The sequence below is a fragment of the Lissotriton helveticus genome, chromosome 1_1 (assembly GCF_964261635.1).
Source record: "Lissotriton helveticus chromosome 1_1, aLisHel1.1, whole genome shotgun sequence".
In the NCBI taxonomy this organism is placed as follows: Eukaryota; Metazoa; Chordata; class Amphibia; order Caudata; family Salamandridae; genus Lissotriton; species Lissotriton helveticus.
In genome coordinates this window covers 1,906,676,500-1,906,698,404 of record NC_136057.1, presented here as the reverse complement: position 1 = coordinate 1,906,698,404, position 21,905 = coordinate 1,906,676,500, and the positions used below count along the sequence as shown (strand labels likewise).

Sequence of the window (21,905 nt, the reverse complement as noted above, 5' to 3'; positions counted from 1 at the left end):
ACCACTCCTATGATTGTAAATAGGTTTGGCTCTAGTTCCACCATAAAAGACAGCAATCTAACTTTGGCGATTACTTTGAAATAAACTGACACCAATTACCACCACGTATCAGAAATTTTTTGATATATGTTCACTGTCTTGTGTACACGTGTCTTATGTCTATCTGTGTTGTTAGTATTGTGACAAACCACTTTTATATGTATTTCCTCTTGCCCCCCAAAGAACTCTATTCCTCGTCTATTACTAATTACGATGATAGTTTGATGTTGTAAATAGATGTACAGACATTTACATGTATAAATTTCTTCTTTGAAATACAAAAAACAAATTAAACCACAAGCAAAAGTAAAATAAAAAATAATAATTTCTAACTTTCCATGAGTAATTTTGACTGAAAAAGTGGTCTTTTTTTGAGGCAGCGACTAGGAGTGTCTTCTTCAACTGATTGAAAACTAGTGCACAGTATTGGCATTTTTCTTGTTTACTACTCTAAATCAGGAGAACATCTCAAAATAGCCACAGCACATCCATTACTGATTCTCGAAAGGATGCATTTGTCTGTAAAACTGATGTCCCTATATTGAGGAAGGTCGGAAACCTGGCCCTTCCTTTTGCATGGCTGCAGACATTGGACAACACTCCATCTAAGTTGAAATGATCAGAAATCAGAGTATCAGAACTGACAATGAGTTAACTATCTTTCCACAGGTGTATCCTGTGGTCAAGTATGTGAACAATCAACTAAACTAACAACTGTCCTCCAATTGCTCTGCTTTTACCAGTATAGTGAGCTCACAAGGTTTGCTAATTGCTTCTAGGCTTGCCTGTTGTAACCCAATGTAAACTAGCCTAGTGAATTCTCGTATCTAGGAGTCACAAAGGCTATCAAGCCAAGTTGTATGAATGTCTCTAACTCAAAAGAAGAACTTCGCCCCAATGTAATAAGCAATCAGCTTGCATACTGTGGCAACAATAGTCAAAATCAATATTCTCTACTCCTTGAATGAAGCATTTTAGAAATGTGGCTCCAAATCCAAATACCGGTACCTATTCAAGTTGGCTCCAATGTACAGACCGACAATAAAAGTCTGCTCCATCAAAGCCTAGCTTAGCATACAAACATAAGATATACAACAGCAGGTCATTAAGCGCCATGCATCCAATGCTTTGCAATAAGCTGGGACTAAAACTCATGTTCCAGTAGAGGTACCACTCCTTCAGGATGGACATGACAAATGTATTCTTCAGGGAAGCCTTTGCATTCTATCTTAATGTGCAAGACTCTCCGATATTTTGTTTAAATGCGCTGAACCCCACCACTTCCGTGGCTTCCACTGTTTGGAGCATCCCTACATTAACTCCTCTGAAGGCCAGGACATTGCTGTGATGGAATGGTACCATGCATTTTATAGCACTAAAAAATCCTTGGCACTGTCTAGGTTAATTAAGTTCTGCACCTAATGAAGTCATAAGAATGCAAGCCACACATTTTAAACCTCTGCATATAAATGAAAACATTACCCATGCTGACATCATATCACAACAATGAAGGCTCGCAACATCTGAGTAGCAGAGAAAACACATGTGAGGGGCAATAGCTGGGAAAGGTCTAATTCAATTGGTTGATTCTGCATCTTGCAGGCCTACTACTGACCTACCTCTGACGACACGTGTGGCCCAGCGTGCCTGTATCTCTGCAGTATTTAAGATGGAACCAATTGGCTTGATCATGCCAATGAAGGACAGAGTTGGTTTCTCCAGGTCTGGTGGAAAGACATACTTGTAGAGTGAACACTTGTTGATACTGGGTTTGATGACCGATTCCTCCAGGAATGGGAAAGCAGGGTGGAATCCAGTAGCAAATATAATGATGTCAATGTCTTCAGATGTGCCATCATCAAATGTGACAGAAGATTCAGAGAACTCAGCCACACTTGGCTTAACCACCACGGAGCCACGGATTATGCAGTATGGCAAGTCGTCGCTTACAAGGATTTCCTTCCATGAGTTGCTGGAGAAAACAAGACAGAAAAAAGGGAGGATATATATTTTTAAAGAGAATGAGCAAAATGTATAGCGATGAGCTAGGTCATTTCACTCACATTCATTCTAATGCGCTTCCTCTGGGGAGGGCAAGATGGTTTAGACAAATATAATACTGCACTCAATGAGAAATTCTTGGAGACAGATCTTTAACATCTAGAACATATTACAACTACACATCTTACTAGAGGTATGTGCTGTCAGATTCCCTTACACAAAATGGACGAGGCACATGCCCATTATAAAAGTATGCCCTGACATTTGCTGGGAGTGCAGATACATGCAACTGGTTTACAAGGCATTTATCTGTTCATGATATCTTCACTAGGTTTCATATAACATGCTCTCCCAGAAGTCATGATCTTCCCAGCTCAGTGCATCTCCTATTGAGCCCCGTAGATGAGATAAGATAGATTAGAATGAGAACATGAATCTCACACATAGCCCAATATGCTCCTGAATGGTACATGACTTAGCACAAAAAATGCATTCACCTCCCAGTGTGGAGTACCAACCAGCTAGAGTAGTAAATGGCTAAGGGGCTAGTTTAGAGTTTGAGAGAATAGGACCATCATGATAAATAAGCACTGCTTCAGGCGTTAAAGTTGCATTTTACCCACTCTATTTGGAGTTGATGTAGCGCTAACTTCCCAGTGGCAAAACCATGGCGAAGTCAGGTCTTAGTGATGAACAGGGGTGATGTTCGCTTGTTTTCCCTAACTGGGACCACAATGCAAGGTCTTGGGTAGAGAAAATACACAATAGCTCCCATGAACAAGGAGAAAGCTATTTATGCATCAGACCCATTGCATTTTTGTTTTCTAATAACAGACTCCTACTTGGGAGTTTGTTTTCAGAATATAAATACTTGGATTAATGGCCATATTAAACATGAATCAATGTTTGATGAAGTCTCAGTGCCTTCCGCAGAGCCGCTGCCCTGTCAGTTCTGCTGAAAGTACAGAGAAACACACCTGCCTGGTAGGGATCTCTCTATGTGGTCTATGGGCTACCACCATAATGTCGCCAACATAGGATTTCCTTGGGCTCATTCTTCAGTTGGTAATAAATCTCATTACACCGAAAGATTATGATTAATGGTGGTGCTCCTTATTGTTACAGAGGTTCTCATTAATTTAGCGATTAGGTTGGCTGCCAAATCCCCTAATAAATAGTAAATTTAGAATTTAGCACCTCAGAGGATGGCAAGTGAAAAATAAGTATAAAGTAACTGTCAATGTGAAAGGTAGAAAGAGTGACCATTAAGATAAGAATCCAAGCTGATGAGAATAGTTATCGAAAGGTCAGGAATCCCATTATGAATGAGCGGTCGGGCAGCGAGAGAAATAAATTCAATACTATAAGTTAAATAGACATCAACAAGAGGCACATTTCCATTTATTAACAATTTGATATTTATTATATGGAGTTGGAACACCAGAGCTTAATTTGTGCCGGTGTTTGCCAGTGCTCGGCACCAGCACCTTTTTCTAAACTCAGTACGTATTTATCCAACACATGGTGGTATTGGGTACTATTTTTTTAGCACAGATTCTCATTGGCAATTCAATATATTTAAAACAGAATAGAAGACAGTTTTTGCTTTCACTGGCATTTGGCAGCGGTAGCAAGAGCTGGGGCAGCGCCAGGTGCAGTGGACAACAAAGAAATATTGTGGGCCCTGGCATTTCATTTTATACAATTTAAGCACTGGGTAATACACTACCAGGATGTCCACAACAGTCCTTGGAAAGCAGTGTGGTTAATGAAGTTCACTGTTGTTATTAGTACTCCCAAGAAAAAATGTTCACCACCAGTGTTCGCTTAGCTACTGTTGTACTTCTCTAGACACCTGTGCTTCTTGTTAATTGCAATTCATTAGCAGAGTGTAATCATGTAAATATGGGGGTGATTAGTATGCTGCTTATACTTTCTCAGGTTAGGTATCCAACCAAGATTCAGGGGCATCTAGTCATGACTCATGGGCCACACAATTTTCTAGCGGTCTTTCCATTCTTCAGTTGGTAAAAAAAAGACTCCTTATCTCATGGTATCAAAAGATGTGATCAACATTGCTACTTGCTTAATGAAACAGAGATTTTTGCTCTTTAAAAGATTGGGTAGGGTCCTGGATTCCCATAAGCAGAGTAGCCTTAGCATTCAACATTTTTCATTGTGTAGGAAATTACTGCCAATGTGAAAAGAAGAAAGATTGACGTCATTTCCTCATATTAAGGGGAGGAAACACAATATGAATGGGTAGACTGTAAATAAAGGAAACCTCTTTATATTGGTACAGAAGCAAACAATAGGCAGTCCTGATTGGGCAGAGATGACTTCTCTGAACCTCGCACAGTGTGCATGGTGGTGGCTACGAGCATCCTTTTTGATATTATAGAGTTAAATCCTGCTCGAATGGCAAATGCTTTTTGATAGGACTGCAGGCTTTACATTTTACACTTTGGATTCACGCAAAATGAAATGTACGGAAACAGGATGCTAAAATAGTTCTTGTGTATCTAATGTCTGGTTGCTGAAAAATCCTACTTTTATTCTACCATACTTCTGTCTCTGAGTTTAATGTGAGTACAGTGGCTTCACCTAACTGGATTTTAGCACCAGATGTGGGAAGACATTAAGATTACCATAATATACTCCGCTCACACAACCCTGGCCCTCAAAGCCCAAGTTAAATGTGGCTGAAAACTTTCACCATCCTGAAAATGCCCAAAGTAGGTAGAATTGGCCTTGGGAACTTTTACCCCATTGGTAGGGCATACACAGGAGTCATTCCCACCTAGTAGCTCATACCAGACATAAATTTGGCCTCTCCAAGCAACCCCTGCAGAATACTGTATGGACTTGAGGAAAGACAGAAAAATACTGGACCTGCTGTCTATGAACTGAGAAGAGCCCTGGAGGGCTGGACCTGCTCTCTCTTGCATCCAGGAAAAATAATTAGACTCCAGAGGTCCCATCGTTGACCTTCTGTTCAAGCTACAGGGATACAACAAACTGCAATAGAAATTTTCTGCAACTGCCTAGCTGCTCTGGGGCAACTGGACGTCGAATGGACTCTACCGTTGGCCTCTGACTGACACCCTTTGAGTCTCTAAGTGCCTACCCTGAGGGAGCATTTTTGTGTTACTGTCTGGCGGAGCGTTTTAAACGGCAAGAGAAACTTGGGGAAATCAGCTGTCCCACGCCACGCCGCATCCTTACCCGGAGGAACCAGCGACCAGAGACCGCGAACACCAGGCACGCCACCGCCGCTCCGGGACTCCAGGTCCCGGCAGCCTTTGCGGCGGAGGCGGGTTCCCTGATGCCTGACCAAGGCGCCAGGAGGGGCGTATAAAAGCATTAAGCCCTCGGTGGAGCGGGGGGAGCATTTTTGTGTTACTGTCTGGCGGAGCGTTTTAAACGGCAAGAGAAACTTGGGGAAATCAGCTGTCCCACGCCACGCCGCATCCTTACCCGGAGGAACCAGCGACCAGAGACCGCGAACACCAGGCACGCCACTGCCGCTCCGGGACTCCAGGTCCCGGCAGCCTTTGCGGCGGAGGCGCGTTCCCTGACGCCTGACCAAGGCGCCAGGAGGGGCGTATAAAACCATTAAGCCCTCGGTGGAGCGGGGGGAGCATTTTTGTGTTACTGTCTGGCGGAGCGTTTTAAACGGCAAGAGAAACTTGGGGAAATCAGCTGTCCCACGCCACGCCGCATCCTTACCCGGAGGAACCAGCGACCAGAGACCGCGAACACCAGGCACGCCACCGCCGCTCCGGGACTCCAGGTCCCGGCAGCCTTTGCGGCGGAGGCGCGTTCCCTGACGCCTGACCAAGGCGCCAGGAGGGGCGTATAAAACCATTAAGCCCTCGGTGGAGCGGGGGGAGCATTTTTGTGTTACTGTCTGGCGGAGCGTTTTAAACGGCAAGAGAAACTTGGGGAAATCAGCTGTCCCACGCCACGCCGCATCCTTACCCGGAGGAACCAGCGACCAGAGACCGCGAACACCAGGCACGCCACCGCCGCTCCGGGACTCCAGGTCCCGGCAGCCTTTGCGGCGGAGGCGCGTTCCCTGACGCCTGACCAAGGCGCCAGGAGGGGCGTATAAAACCATTAAGCCCTCAGCTACGCGGGACGCCCGGGGCTAAGCCCGGGCAAAGGGCGGGCCCTCTGTGGCCCTCAGAGGCACGAAAAGGCCAGGCAACGCCACCCCCCTGACACCTACCGTACGGAGACTATAAGGTACTGTTCCCAGTTCGATATTTTGCACATAATACTGTATTGATGACATTGGCCTGCCATCTCGCCGCCGCTGATTGATATTTATACCACATCTTACTGTTAACATCTATTGAACCCATTTGAGCTTAGTTCTGATAGACTGTCCAGCCTCAGCCTCAGACAACCTCCAATAGTCCACAGTAAACATGGGAAAAAAACTGGTACCTGCCCCCACTGAGTCACTGAATACCTTAGACTCCTATCTAGTACAAGTGGTCAGTAACATTAACAACAAGAGAAGGCAATCCCTTGGCTTGAGCCAATCACCTATTCTGCCTCCAGAAAGCCCTTCCACAAGCGTACTAAGCACAGCGACATCTGAAACACTGCTAGAAAATCCCCCGATAAACCTAGCAGATTCCATTCCTCAAGATAATGGTATTGAGGCTGCTGATGACTCTGACACACTAATAGATCTAATAGACTTATCAGATAACACTACCGCTGATTCAGACCACCAGATAGCTGCTACGGGCGAAGCCCTGCCACCCCTGCAGCCTGCTACACGGGCTGTTAGAGCTTGTAGAAAACTCCCAGCAAAGCGGGGGGGGGAAACAACTAGGTAGGAAAAAGCCCGCCACCCCACCCCAAGACGGGAAGGGAAACATGCAGAGCTCGACATTGATGTAGAGTCAAGACGCATTATCGACGACGACCTATTTAATAGGATTCAAGACATGATAGACATTAAAATCAGGACTATAATTAAACCCCTGATCGGGAAACTGGATAAATTAACATCTGAGGTCAAAAAGTTGGGCGGGGTACACAGCAAGTTGGCTGATGAGGTAGAGAATTTATCTTCCCTTGTTACAAATCTAGCAGTCACGGACGTGGAGGTCATCCCAACTGAAAGCAATCCACAGTCCACCCAACAAAGGCTGCTGCTACCGTTACCATCTCCATCACTACCTGCACCTGGACAGGATGTAGAAGTCGGAGACTCCCACATCAGCACAACTGCCGCTACTGCGGAATCACATCAAGAGGATGTTTCAGCCCAATTCATTTTGGAAGCCTCACCGGTAGTACTGGTACTGGCAAACGTCCCTGTTCTATCACAAGATAAAATAGAGTCCAATCAGGGTCTGAAAGACAAAGCGTTACATTGGCTCACTAACAACATGCACATGGCACACCAAGGGTTCGATAAACTGGCAGGGGATATCGTCATGACCAGGAGGGTATCTTGGATTGGTAGTAAGCCAAAAAAGTTTAAAGGGGACTGTGTTATTCTAAATTTTGCTAATGCGGAGGTCCTCCCAGACATTTTGAGTAACGTTTTCCCACCCCAACGTCGCAGTGGTTCCATAATTCCCCTTACCCTCAAGTTTTTCTATAATGAGACTCAGCTTGCCACCTTACCCAATATCCCCAGATATAAAAGACATACTAACACCAGCAGCTGGGGAGGGGGCACCAGACCTCGATATTCTAATGACTGTTTTCAGCCCATAGCAAACCGGGAGCCAGGTAGACTTAATTATCCGAATGAGCTAAACATCAGGCCTGCCCCGGCCCATGAGCCAAGAACAAACGGTTGGGGTCCTGGTCTCCTGGGTTACGATCATAGCGCTCGGGGCAACAGGCCCGCACACTGGCTGAGAAATGATCAGTTTTCGACACGCCCAAACACCCCACAACCTATGTGGAACTCAGCCCTATATGGACAGGGTCAGGTAGCTACTCCCTTCGAGTGGGGTTTTGGAACAGGAAATAGGTTCGGTCCTTTATCTCATCTAAATACCTGTGATTGACTTGAAGTAGGAGTCGACCAAGATAGGGAGGCGCTGAACAATCCAATATTAAAAAGTGGTGGTCACAACATTGTCGAACACTTTAGTGATCCTACTCCCAATGAAGCACCAGAGTCTCAAGTGTCAACAAATCTCGACTACTCACCGATTTTATTTCGGACAGAGGCATGTGCTAAATCGAGCGCGACCGGTGAGGATATACAGAGCCTCCCTCAAGTGGAATCTAGTGAGGGATCATTAACACAACATATAGCTGTAGGGGACTCAGAGGGCGTATACGAATCAAGGACACCCACTGACTCTTGTAAGATCATAAGCTGGAACGTAGCAGGTTTAAACGCAAAATGTCAGGATCATGCTTGGTTGAGCTTTGTCTCAAACCATCACATCATCGCCCTGCAAGAAACTTGGGACACATCCAACAATCTTTGGTGGGATGGGTTCACCAGCTTCACTAAACCTGCAGTCCCTAGCAGAGTGGGTAGAGCTAAAGGTGGCTTGGTGATTTTGTTTTCCTTGGATTTAAAAGGAAGTTATAGGCAGATCAGCACTGATTCTGATAACATCTTAATGGTTGAAAGGGTGATCAACAAAACTAGCAGGACCTTATATGTCAACTTTTATAATTCTGGGAACAGCGACTATAGAGGTCCCAATATCGCCAGCCTGGACAGTATTCTAAACACAGTATCACAGAATATCAAGTTAGCTTTTGAGTTTATTTTATTAGGCGATTTTAACATTCATTTATGTAATCTAGCCTGCAAGGGAAGAAGTGTTAACGAGGTCGACGACGCGGCCTTACAGGGACCTCACTTCGAACATTCCGCAGAGGGGCAGGAGCTTGAAGATCTACTCGCTAACTATGACCTATACGAACCTGACTGTGGCCTGAGAATGCCAACTTTTACTGGCGCCCAACATGGAACAGTGATCGATTATATTTTTGTCTCACCAGGCATTCTAAATCGGACCACGGTCTATCGTACAGTTTCAACACACTATAGCGACCATAACCCCGTACTACTTGAAGTGGCCTGGGGAGCTCAGATGGGGGCGCCACCAACAACTGCAAAACTTGCACATCCCCTGAGGACCACTGATCAAGATAGACGAGTGAAGTGGGCTAAAGTGATCCCGGAAAACTTTTATGAAAAATGCTTCCCTAAAATTAAAGACCAGGTAGAGCTCTGTAAAAAACCGGGCATCCAAGGGAAAAAAATAGTAGCAGCTTATGAGGCTATATGCGACCAGGTCTCAAAGGATCTTCTAGCCAAACCCATCCAGGGAGCCCCAGGACACAAGCGATGGTTCAACTCTGCATGCTCGAAAGCCCATAGAGAACTGCTGGCAGCCCTAAAAAACGTTCCTAGGGTCAAGGATGATATCTCGAGACTAAGGAAAACTTATAAGGCAGCCATAAAGAATCGCAAAGACACCATCAAACGCGAAACATGGGATAATCTCCTTTCAGCGGCAGTGCTGAAGGACAGCAGGAGATTTTGGGAGATCATCAAACAGCCCCTATTCTCTGAAGATAGTAATGCACCCATGGACTGCGTGATTACCGATGAAAAATGGCTGTCTTTTTTCAAAAACGTCTATGGGGGTGATGATGAGGGAATCAAAAAGGTCCCACTGCTCAACGCAGTTGCACATCCTATCATCTTTAATCCCCAAGAAGTGGAAAAAGCTCTTTTGGCAACCACCAAACATAAGGCACCTGGTCCCGATGGGGTCCCCGCTGACTTTTTTATGTATTCACCTAAACTGTGGGCGGAGGTTATGTCAAATGTGTTTAATGCAGTTAATGGCAATTCAGCCCCCGCCTCGTGGGCCATATCCACCATTGTCCCTATTTTTAAAAACAAAGGTCAGCGGGACGATCCCGCATTTTATAGGCCCATATCCCTTTTGGACTCAACCATAAAAATCTTGGGCAGAGTCCTCTTATCCAGATTGAGGGAGAACGTTGAGGGTTGTGGTGGGCTGTCCGAACTGCAATATGGCTTCAGAGAGAGAAAAGGGACCATTGAACAATGTATCAATCTGCATTTACTCATCTCTAAATACACGGTGGCCAAGGAGGGTTCCGTGTTTCTCGCATTTATGGACCTCTCCTCGGCTTTCGACCTGGTTAATAGGTCAAAACTATGGTTGATCCTGTTGGAGATGGGCATCGACGAAGCTTTGGTCGCGTTCATGGCCACTTTGCATCAGGAGCTTTTTGCAGCCGTCCGAGTGTCAAATAACGGCAGATGTACCCCACTGTTTAAATCTTTAAAGGGGGTACGGCAAGGTTGTATTTTAGCCCCCTCGCTTTTTACCATCTACATTAATGGCCTGGGGGCACACCTGCAAGGCCAGGAAGCGGACGTTCCGCGTGCAGGAGATGTCCAAATTCCGGCACTCCTGTATGCGGACGACGCTGTGTTGATCGCCCGCACTGGCGTTGGACTCCAGCTCCTTCTGGACGCCTTCGGTTCTTTCATGGATAATTTGGACCTGAAGGTTAATGTCTCTAAGTCACACACGATGGTAATGGGGCGTGAGTGTACTAAAAAAAGACATAAATCATTCTTTTGCAGAGGGGTCCCTGTCTCTAAGGTAACCACATTTCCCTACTTGGGTGTATTGTTTGATCAAAAAGGATCGTGGGGGCCACAGATAAGAGCAAAGAGGCTGGCGGTAACCAGATCATCCTCAGCGCTCTTGGGTTTTGCCGGCAAGTTGGGAGCCAGGCCCATGGAAGCCCTTTTAAAAATCTATAAGTGTAAGCCTGTGGCTATTGCACTATATGGATCCCCTTTGTGGGGGTATGTAAATCTTGACCCTATTCAGAGAGCAGAAAATAGATTTATTAGATCTCTCCTCTCTGTACCTCAGTCAACCCCAACCTATTCTATCCACAAAGAGGTGGGCCTACCCTACCTGTCAGATTTACTGAGTCTAGCCCCCTTGACCCTGTGGCTGAAAATGTGGCTGAATGAAGATCTCCCTTTGAACCACAAAATATTAAACAATGTCTTATCCCTTGACAAACACAGCAGTATTCCATGGTTGGCCTATTTAGTTAAATCATTTACAGATTTGGGTCGTCCAGAACTTTTTTCATGCCCAGAAAAAATCAGGGCTCAGGACATAGACTATATAAAAAAGTCATTTAGGGAAAGGAAGGAAGCGCACCGCGAGGAAGTCGAACTGTTGCAACCAGCAGTTAGGGCACACAGCCTTTTGGTTAGCGTACCCTCTCTTGCACCTTATCTTAGTTTCGTCACATTCCCTTATCACAGGTTTTTACTAACTAAGTTCAGGTTTAACCTGTTACATTTTTATTTAGGTTCTTTTAAATGCTGGCAAAAGCCAGACCTAGCCCCTCCTTGCAGTTGCGATCATTTTTCCGTGCAGGACACAATGCACTTTGTCATGTTTTGTAGCCTGTATCATGAGCAGAGGAAAAAATATTTGCTCCCCATCCTGAAAGAAGCGGGATTCACACAGGTGCGCCCGGCGCTGCTCTACTTACAACTCCTGTCAAATCCTTGCACAACTTTCTGCATTGCTAACTTCTTAGTGGCCGCTGCTAGGGCGAAAGCTGTTGGCCAAATTTCGCCTTAAAACTTAATGGTTACTATGTTTTTCTTGACATGAAATGTAAAATCTATTTTTTTAATTCTGTATATAGTATTTTTTTAAATGCGCATCTAGATTGATGCTTTTTAGGAAAATGTAGGGTTATGTACCGCATGTCATGTTTTATTGTTTTTTGTTTCTTTGTATGACTTGGAATAAGTCGAATAAAGATATTCTCACTGACTGACTGCCTACCCTGAGGTCCTAAAGAGTTTTACAAGTGTACTTCTTAGGTGGATTGGACTGGGAAATAAGATATCATTATCATTATTATTATTATTATTAATAATAATAATAATAATAATAATAATAATAATAAATTATAAAAATTCATTAACTAAAATCTTTTGTCTTGAGTGTGGAGCATGCATGCACTAAACACAAAAATGTGGTTTTCCACATGGGCAGCACTGGACTATCAAACCAAAAGGATCTGTGTCTATTTGGTTTCACAAAATAAATGGGTGATTAGGCACTGAACCTGTTTAAGAGAATTTATGTTGTGCCTAATACTGATATAGTAGTGTATATAATTTTAAATATATGTACATGTTATCTTATTTTCCCTTCTCACATCCAGACTATATGAGTAATATAGTGCCTTGATGATGACCCCATAAAACACTTTCGTATATCCCAAAAAGTTCTGAGTTTGAAACATGATTGCATTTTCTTGGGGAAGAAGGAGAACCTCCTCTACATTCAACCAATCATTTCGGTTATGATATCTGAAACATTTGAATTAAGACTAAACAAAAAGGAAAGTGGTTTGTCCTGTCAGAGAAGTGATTACAGGAATGTGCCCACATACCCATGAGTTAAAAGGGGTAATGCATTGATTGTAGTGAGTTTATTTGGACTCAGTATCTATAACTCACTGATATCAACAAGTTCTGGATTCCCAAAAACCTTTCAAAGAATCTTCTTTTCTTTTCTTGTAAAGTTTTGATTTATGTTGATTTATGTAATTTGTGCTATTTGTTGTATATATCTGAATAGTCTGTACCAAAAAGATGAGGTTATCACCAAAAAACTTGAAAACATAAGTGAAAAAAGCTCATAAAATAAGAAATGATATAAGTACTCGAACACAAAAGATGTATGTAAAAGTTGTGTTTCTTCAATTTCTGTCTTTTAATGGCCATGTGGGGTTTTCTATAGATAATATACTATGATATTGATCCCTCCCCATACAGCAGGCCTTATTGGATCACACCCCTTTTACATTTATAGATACGATTGCCCTGAGCTCCTACTCCTAGTCAGTCACTTCTCACACTTCATCCAGGCTGACAACATCATGTTTGGTATTTTCATAAATCAACTACATGTACTCTTCGATACACTGTGTCTCTTCAGATTCATCTGTGGTTTAGGTAGGTGGCAGGGTTTGCTGGTTCAGGCTGATATGCAACCAACTGGTACTCTTACGCTTGCAAAATCCACTTATCTATTCATGCGGGTGTGTTGGGTACACACCATTAGAGTAGGGGGACCAAAGCTTTGTGACCTGTGGTAACTCTCATAATGTACCCATGCCTGTGCAAGTGGAAGTGTCAACACCATTGATGAATGGCGTTAGTTTTTTTTCAATCTGGGCAAACCACTTTTTTGTGTTGACCAGCACCTGACTGGTATATTCTATTGCATTTGCCATACCCTTATCATTCGTCAGGAGTAGTATCACCCTCACCCCACAGGTGGCATCCACCACTAGCTATGTATCCCAATGAGAGTGAAATATACTTTGGTGGTTTCTCCTTTGAAGACTATTTTGTTTCTCTTGAGCACCTGCAATATCTAAACTCAACTTCTATTCATATATACTTCTTTAATAGATCTTAAAGTGACTTGTTATTGTGGCATGATTGGGGATGAACCTCCATACAATGGATGGACTGCCCCAGGAATGTGTGCAACACTTCTGCATTCTGTGAGGGGGAGCAGAGCCACATTTGATGTACGTAATTGTGTGGGTATCTAATCTCACTGCTTTTGCTGAGAACACATGCTCAAAAAGCGTGAGCTGGCATTACAGGAATTCAGGCTAATTGCAGTAGAGCATCAGCTTTGCTCCTTTTTTGCAGAGTTTTTTTCAGACAATGGTTTTCATGGTGAGTAGGACATGGATCAAGATGTAGTCAGTGATAATTAGGATACCTGGGTGTCCCACCAGTACCTCTCGGTTGGTGTTCTGTAATATGACTTATATCACACAACAGGTATGGCAAGAAAAATATTCCCATATTCATTTCAGGAATAACAAACTTAGGGGCCGATTAGGATCGCGGATGGACCTGCGTCCGTCCGCGACCCCCGAGGTGGAGGGAACGTCCGCAGGGGCTGCAGCGTTCCTTCCAGTGCAATTAGGATGTGACCGGCACCTTGGCGGTCACATCCTCAATATTTAACATTGCGGCGGGTGCTGCTTGAAGCAGCACCCGCCGCAATGTTAAATATGCATGCTTCGCATTTGCATGCACAAAGCGGCAGGCACCGCTTCGTGCATGCCGCTTCGTGCATGCAAATGCAGGGGGGTACCTATGGTACCCCCATGTGCATCCCCTTCACCCCTGGGGGCCCACAACGGGCCCCCAAAGAAAACACTGTATGCCTTTTCACGGCGGAAATGCCGCAGTGGAAAGGCATAGGAATGCAGACATCCTAATATGCCTGGCGGTGTCTGATAGACACTGCCAGACATGTTAGAGCTTTTCCGCCGCGGTCGGAGACGACCGTGGCGGAAAAGTGGCGGACGGTCCTCCAGACCCCCCAGCCATCCTAATCTGGCGGGGGTCTTTGAAGGCTCCGCAGTGGTTTTTCCGCATCCTCCGGGCAGGCGGACACTTCAGCCGGCCCGGAGGATGCGGAAAAACCGCAATCCTAATCGGCCCCTATGTGTTACAGAACACTGAACATATAAAAAGCACAAAGATTTGCATGGAAAGGCTTCAGCCACTCTTGTGGCATGCTTCATCATCGGCCAGTCCGACCCACCATGTTCAGATGATACTAAACTGGTGGTCTCAACCTCATTGGGGAGGAAGATCAGAATATTAATTCTCTGGTCATAAATGGGATTCAGATCTTTTCCTAAAACAACCTCAGTGTAAGCCAAGGTATTTTCTTTCTTCTTGGGTATACTAGGCTGGGTTCAAAAGTAAACATGAGGATACTACTGGGAACCTATGTATCGAGAATCGCATCAACTTATCTTTGCCAACATATTTCGGCCTCCATAAGATCACTCGTGAGCGGGTGTTGGGCCTCTGCCAGGACAGTTAACGGCACTCCTATAGTCAGTCCTTCATACACCAGTCATGTTCATGCAGACAAGAATAAGTCTTACCTGTCAATCCACCATCTTCACATGTGGATAAAACATTTTGAATACTTTATAGTCAATTAGATTTTTTTATACTTTTTCAGAGCAATTAAAAGAAGAATGTTGTTTCTTTTTTGTTCAGCCTGTAGACAGCATCATATATCACGTCTACATGCACCAAACTGTGGTACACTGGTGAAGTCACAGGATGCTCAACAAATGTGGGAGAAGACACTGGTGAATCATGCAGTCTGTGCAGTCACTTACCCTAGATTATTAGAGTGTTACACCATATAGTTAAAGGGGGAAGAACTTCTCCTGTAGTCACACACTTGTGTCAGAGAAGAGGTATAGGTCATAACTCACAGTAAAACCTAAAAGTGATTAGGGGCATTTAAAATTTCAGCATCTGTGTTGCTATTGTGGTGTCATCACTAAATGTCTGCCACTCTTGCTGTCCTAACGTTATGGTCAGCATCTCTGATGAGCATCGCTTACATAAGGCTTGACTTTAAGTGGAAATGTGTGTTATGTTAGGTCGTTTAATAATGACCATATTCTGTGCAAGACACTCCAACATTACTTCCTCTGGACAAGCACGTGACATATACGCACCCTGTTGAACACTGATCAAACTGTACAGTTGCTACTTATCAGTTCATGATACGAAACGGAGTAAACTGCCTATCACATTTGTAGTACACAGATTCCTTCATACGTATTGTGCCACAAGACATAAACACGTGGCAACATTTATTTCATACGTTTATAACTGATTCCATATCATGTTGTATACTCATGACCATATTTTAATTATCAACCATAGCAAAGCGCTTCCATATTGCCTCCTTTGGGCAAACTCATGACATGCATGTAAAACATTGATCAATCTGCACCGTTACACAATGGTGGCTCAATAGATCCGTAAATGGAGCAATTCCCTTATTAGGCCCATGCCCCTCTGACCCCTTCCTTAAATAGTCAAGGTATAGATTACTGCAGGAAACCTACAGAAGCCATCAGTGCGCTTCTTTGCTAGAACTCGTAACCAGCAGCAACAGGTGTTTTTATCTGGGATGTGCCAGGCCGGATTATGTTCCTGACGCATGCCACGTCATCCCAATCAATGTCTGGGCTATCCAGGACTATGGGAAATGTAGTTTCCAAATGTCCCATTCATCATGAAGCCTGCATCGGCTTTACCCTCATTATCCCAGCTGCAAAGGAACATGGGAGGTGTAGTTCTCCATCGTGCTCACCATGCCCTTTGATCGTATGGGTATCTCTAAAATGCTGCTTTAGTTGTTTTTTGACTCCAACCACAATATTATTGTAGGGACATAAGTTCCTTGATGAAAAGGAGTCAGAACCCGATTATTTTTATTGGTAAATAGTGCTGAAGGCGTAGCCAACATCATAATTGCCAACTGGGCATAACGGAACAGTAGGGTTATTCCCCTTCGTGATCAACGAGCCTGGGATCGTTTTAATGCAGGCTCAAAATAAATCTGTTATTGTAGGGACACACATCACTTGATTGGCAACAAGAAGTGCCTGACTTAACTTGTCAGTTGAATATTGGATGTTAAGTCTGGTTATATATGTTGGTAACCCATGGATACTGTTAAGAAGGGTTTTTTATCATTATACCTGAAATAATTCCAGAATGTGCTAAGTTTGTATGTTCCGGTAGGATTGTCTAGACCGCATAACTCGTAATGTACCCTGTAGGTCTATCCGTATTGATTATAACCTTGAGTCTCAAATCATAGTTTTTTTATACATCGGCAACCAGGGCATTGAATCATTGAGACCCTCCAAGTCTATGCCCAGTCTATAGACTCACCTCTGTTCAAATCTTAACAATGTCTTAGTCATATCGCTGTTGTTGGGTTTTATTTTTTTAATATTAATTATTAATATTCATGAGGTAGGCTTATTTGCAACCCAATACGAAACGCTAATGGAACTTAAAAGTTCCATATATTAGGTAGAGGGATTTCCTAATTGTCATTTGCAAGGAATCACAATTAGGAAATCGCTATTCCTAATAATTGTACATCTAGCCAAGATTTCTTATAAATGTACAGAGGAAACATGTATAGCCTTGTGGGTTACAGATTCATTTGCCTGACATACACGGCTGAATTTGAATGTACTTGAATCGTGGAGCCTGAGAGACTGCAGTGCTTCCATCTTGTACTTGCCATTCCCTTTGGGATACTGACCAATTTCGTCTTAAAAGTATGCATGTCCTACAATGCAGAAGTAAATCACTTTCCTATAGGCTATTGTGCAACTTACTACACATGCTAATTGGGATTAACCTGTCAGATAAATACCTGAGTTCTCAGATGCATGGAAAACTCAAAAGATAAAGCAAGATCTTGTCTGACACTTTTTGGTATGATTATGGAGTCCTGCTCATGCTCAGGAAACCCTTTTTGTTCTAAGGTCATTTGGCCTGTATGGAGGGTAGACCACCAAGTGGATGTTTTAATGCAGGTGCTTGGTCTCTGCAATATAGTAAATATCACTCCATGGGACTTGAAGGCTTCCCAGCACAATATCTAGACCTTTCACAGTGAGAACGTATAACCCTCTTTTTGCAGCACTATATAGCGGGTTCTTTTTCTGTTGTTTTGTGTATTTTATTGGGACTTGACTCCTGGTCATCAGTCTCCAATGGCATGCTATTCCAAACCTTGCTGTACCATTATTTTTGGAATCAACCAACAGGAGATCACCCGTATACCCAGTTGAGATCTGGGTGATAATAGTGTGAAACAAAAACAATGTCTCAACAGGTAATGTTCATAAGACAGTTAAATAAAACATGTACATCAACATGCAAAAAAAAAAGAAGAGACACTCAAGGGTTGGTGAGAGATGCAAGGAGGAATCTGTTTTTAGGACAAGATAAGTCAGGGAAAAGTATCTGCACTGTTTACAATAAATGTGGGCGTAACTCGAAAGAACTTGTGCACATTAGTGCTCATGAGACATACGGTGGGCGGCGCAAGTGACACAGCAAGGAACGGCGCAAGATAAACACATTTAGCAATATTTCCAAGGTACTTTGGGCCTCATTTATGAAAAGTGACTCATCGCTGCGTGAAAACAGCGATACATCACTTTTCACTACGCCCTCCTTGCAACACCAATGATGCGTCATATTTACAGTATGACGCATCATTGCGCAAGGAGTTACAGATACATCAGTATTTCTGACGTATCTGTATGGTGCAAAAGAGACGCATTGCTGGAGCGTGTCACAAAAGTGACGCAACTCCAGCAATGTATCCTTTCACATGGGGCAAGCCCCATGTGAAAGGGCCTGCGTCAGTCTTACACCTGCTGTGAGGCAGGGTAGTGAGACAAAATATCGAAATTAAAATATCGATATACAATAATATCGATGTTTTAATTTCGATAGTATAGAATATCGATGTCCAAAATATCGACAGACAGAATATCGTTTTTTAAGGTATGTATGTTACTAATATCGAATTTTACTAATATCGAAATTTTGTTTAGTGTTATGTATTTTAATGTGTTGTTTATATGTTTGTTAAACATGTTTTGTAATGTATGTTTGAAAATTTGTAAATTTGTATACATTTTGCGTTTTAGTATCAGAGCGGGTTGTGGGTTTATAGGGGAATAGGGTGGGAAGTAATTTAATAATAATTAATTAATTAATATATGTTTGTAAATATTTTTAATTAATACTTAATTGGTAATTAATTAATATTAATTAGTTAATTACATTAATTAGAGTAATTTTTTTATATATATAATTTTTTGTTATTGTTAATTAATTAATTGGGAAACAATAATAATAATTAGTAAATTAAATTATTTACAGCTAATGTGCTAATATATTTACTTTATTGTTATTGTTAATTAATAATTAATTGATAATTAAATAATATTAATTATGTAATTAAATTATTTAGAGTTAATGTGCTAATATATTTAATGTGTTGTTATTGTTAATTAATAATTAATTGGTAATTAAATAATATTAATTATGTAATTACATTATTTAGAGTTAATGTGCTAATATATTAAATTTTTTGTTATTGTTAAATAATAATTAATTGGTAATTAATAATTATTAAGTGAATAAATGATATGATTTATTTCTGTGTAGTGGGTTGTGTTTTTAGAGGGGGATAGGGTGTGATATAATTAAATGTAATTAATTAAAGAGATTGTAATTTTCTTTGGTATTTATTGTTAATTAATTAGTAATTAATATGTGTTATTTAGTTCATTTATAATTACATCAATTTAGTAATATTAATTGTTATTAATTGATTAATTGAAATTTATATTAATTGTCTTTTTTATATGTGTAGTGTGGTGTGTGTTAAAGTGGGAGTAGTGTGGGAATTAATTTTTACCCTCATGCTATCCAACGCTTTCCCTACTGATGCACCCTCTGGCGTGTGAATAGTAATTTTTACCCCTACGCTATCCACCGGGGAAACAACCTTTACAACGCAACTTTTACAACGCACTACCATTACAACTAAATTTTTACAATGCAAAAACCATTACAACGCATGTGTTTACAACGCATGTTTTTACAACGCAGGTACCTTTACAACGCATACCATTACAACGTAAGTATAGGTAAGTATATAATAATATTTTAAATTTTATATGTTTTCGTTTTTTTAAGGGGTATTTTTAGGGTTCAGGGTCAGTTTTCAGGTTTTGGGTAAAAGGGTATTTTTAGTGTTCAGGGTCAGTTTTCAGTTTTTGGGTAAAGGGGTATTTTTAGGGTTCAGGGTCAGTTTTCAGTTTTTGGGTAAAGGGGTATTTTTAGGGTTCAGGGTCAGTTTTCAGTTCTTGGGTAAAAGGGTATTTTTAGTGTTCAGGGTCAGTTTTCAGTTTTTGGGTAAAGGGGTATTTTTAGGGTTCACGGTCAGTTTTCAGTTCTTGGGTAAAGGGGTATTTTTTGGGTTCAGGGTCAGTTTTCAGTTTTTGGGTAAAGGGGTATTTTTAGGGTTCAGGGTCAGTTTTCAGTTTTTGGGTAAAGGGGTATTTTTTGGGTTCAGGGTCAGTTTTCAGTTTTTGGGTAAAGGGGTATTTTTAGGGTTCAGGGTCAGTTTTCAGTTTTTGGGTAAAGGGGTATTTTTAGGGTTCAGGGTCAGTTTTCAGTGTTTGGGTAAAGGGGTATTTTTAGTGTTCAGGGTCAGTTTTCAGTTTTTGGGTAAAGGGGTATTTTTAGGGTTCAGGGTCAGTTTTCAGTTTTTGGGTAAAGGGGTATTTTTAGGGTTCAGGGTCAGTTTTCAGTTCTTGGGTAAAAGGGTATTTTTAGTGTTCAGGGTCAGTTTTCAGTTTTTGGGTAAAGGGGTATTTTTAGGGTTCACGGTCAGTTTTCAGTTCTTGGGTAAAGGGGTATTTTTTGGGTTCAGGGTCAGTTTTCAGTTTTTGGGTAAAGGGGTATTTTTAGGGTTCAGGGTCAGTTTTCAGTTTTTGGGTAAAGGGGTATTTTTTGGGTTCAGGGTCAGTTTTCAGTTTTTGGGTAAAGGGGTATTTTTAGGGTTCAGGGTCAGTTTTCAGTTTTTGGGTAAAGGGGTATTTTTAGGGTTCAGGGTCAGTTTTCAGTGTTTGGGTAAAGGGGTATTTTTTGGGTTCAGGGTCAGTTTTTAGTTCTTGGGTAAAGGGGTATTTTTTGGGTTCAGGGTCAGTTTTCAGTTTTTGGGTAAAGGGGTATTTTTAGGGTTCAGGGTCAGTTTTGGGTTTTTGGGTAAAGGGGTATTTTTAGGGTTCAGGGTCAGTTTTGGTTTTTTGGGTAAAAGGGTATTTTTAGGGTTCAGGGTCAGTTTTGGGTTTTTGGGTAAAGGGGTATTTTTAGGGTTCAGGGTCAGTTTTGGGTTTTTGGGGTACAGGCGTACAGGGTAAAAATAAAATAAATTTATATTTAAATTAAATCAATTAAATGAAATTGAAAAAAAAATAAAATTACATTAAATTATTATGTTTTTAATTTATTTTAAATGTATATGTATTAGTTTTAATTTTTTAATTATGTTTTAATGTTTTTATTTAATATTTGTAAAATTATATGTATTTTAAAATTATTTTTACATTATTATTTATACATTTAAAAAAACGATATTTTTAATTTCGATATTTTTGTACTACGATATTAATTTTTCGATATTTTTGTACTTACCTTTATGAAGATATGACTCCGATATTTTTGATTTCGATATTTTTGTGTCGATATTTTTGTATGTCGATATTCTGTCTGTCGATATTATGTCAGACAACCGTGAGGCAGGCATAAGAAATTGACGCATTTGTGTCCTAGAAGTGGCGCAGTGAAATCACATAGATTTCACTGCCTCACTTCTACGACCCTTTCTTGTGTCAATATGCCCCCCTTGCATACATTATACCTGGCGCAGGTATAATGTGGCACAGGGGTTTACAAAGTGAAGCATCTACCTAGATGCGTCACTTTGTAAATATGGTGCAACAAGGCGCATTTTTTACGCACCAGCGTCGTGAAAGTGACGCAGAGCCTCATAAATGAGGCCCTCTCTGTTCACAATTAATTTTGACATGAATTGTTTTACAAGAGATAGACAATTTTGTGAACAGTAGAGTTGTGGCAAGGTTTGCTCTGGATGGTCATTGGCGTTTCGACCTTTAATAAGTTTAGGTCATCTTCAGGACCAGGATAACGTTAGTTTGGGTGCTGAGTTCAGTGTAGGTCCAGGGAAGCAAGTTAAAGAATCCTGGAATGGACGAAGGACCAATGTTGGTAAATGAAATGCACCGCCAGCCTGGGTGCTGCGTAGAGCTGATCAGTATGCTGGATGAACGTGGACATGAGTAGA

At 41.9% G+C, this 21,905-nt stretch overlaps 1 protein-coding gene across 3 annotated transcripts in view; it reads right to left on the bottom strand.

The window, feature by feature from the left end:
• The window catches only part of LOC144754735 (flavin-containing monooxygenase 1-like), a 633,385-nt gene that overhangs the window by 26,737 nt on the left and 584,743 nt on the right, over positions 1-21,905 (bottom strand). For all 3 annotated transcript variants that reach the window (XM_078642912.1, XM_078642930.1, XM_078642921.1), the window contains exon 7: positions 1,659-2,011. In XM_078642912.1, the coding sequence (XP_078499038.1) occupies positions 1,659-2,011 (353 nt within the window). The remainder of the gene's footprint in view (positions 1-1,658; positions 2,012-21,905) is intronic.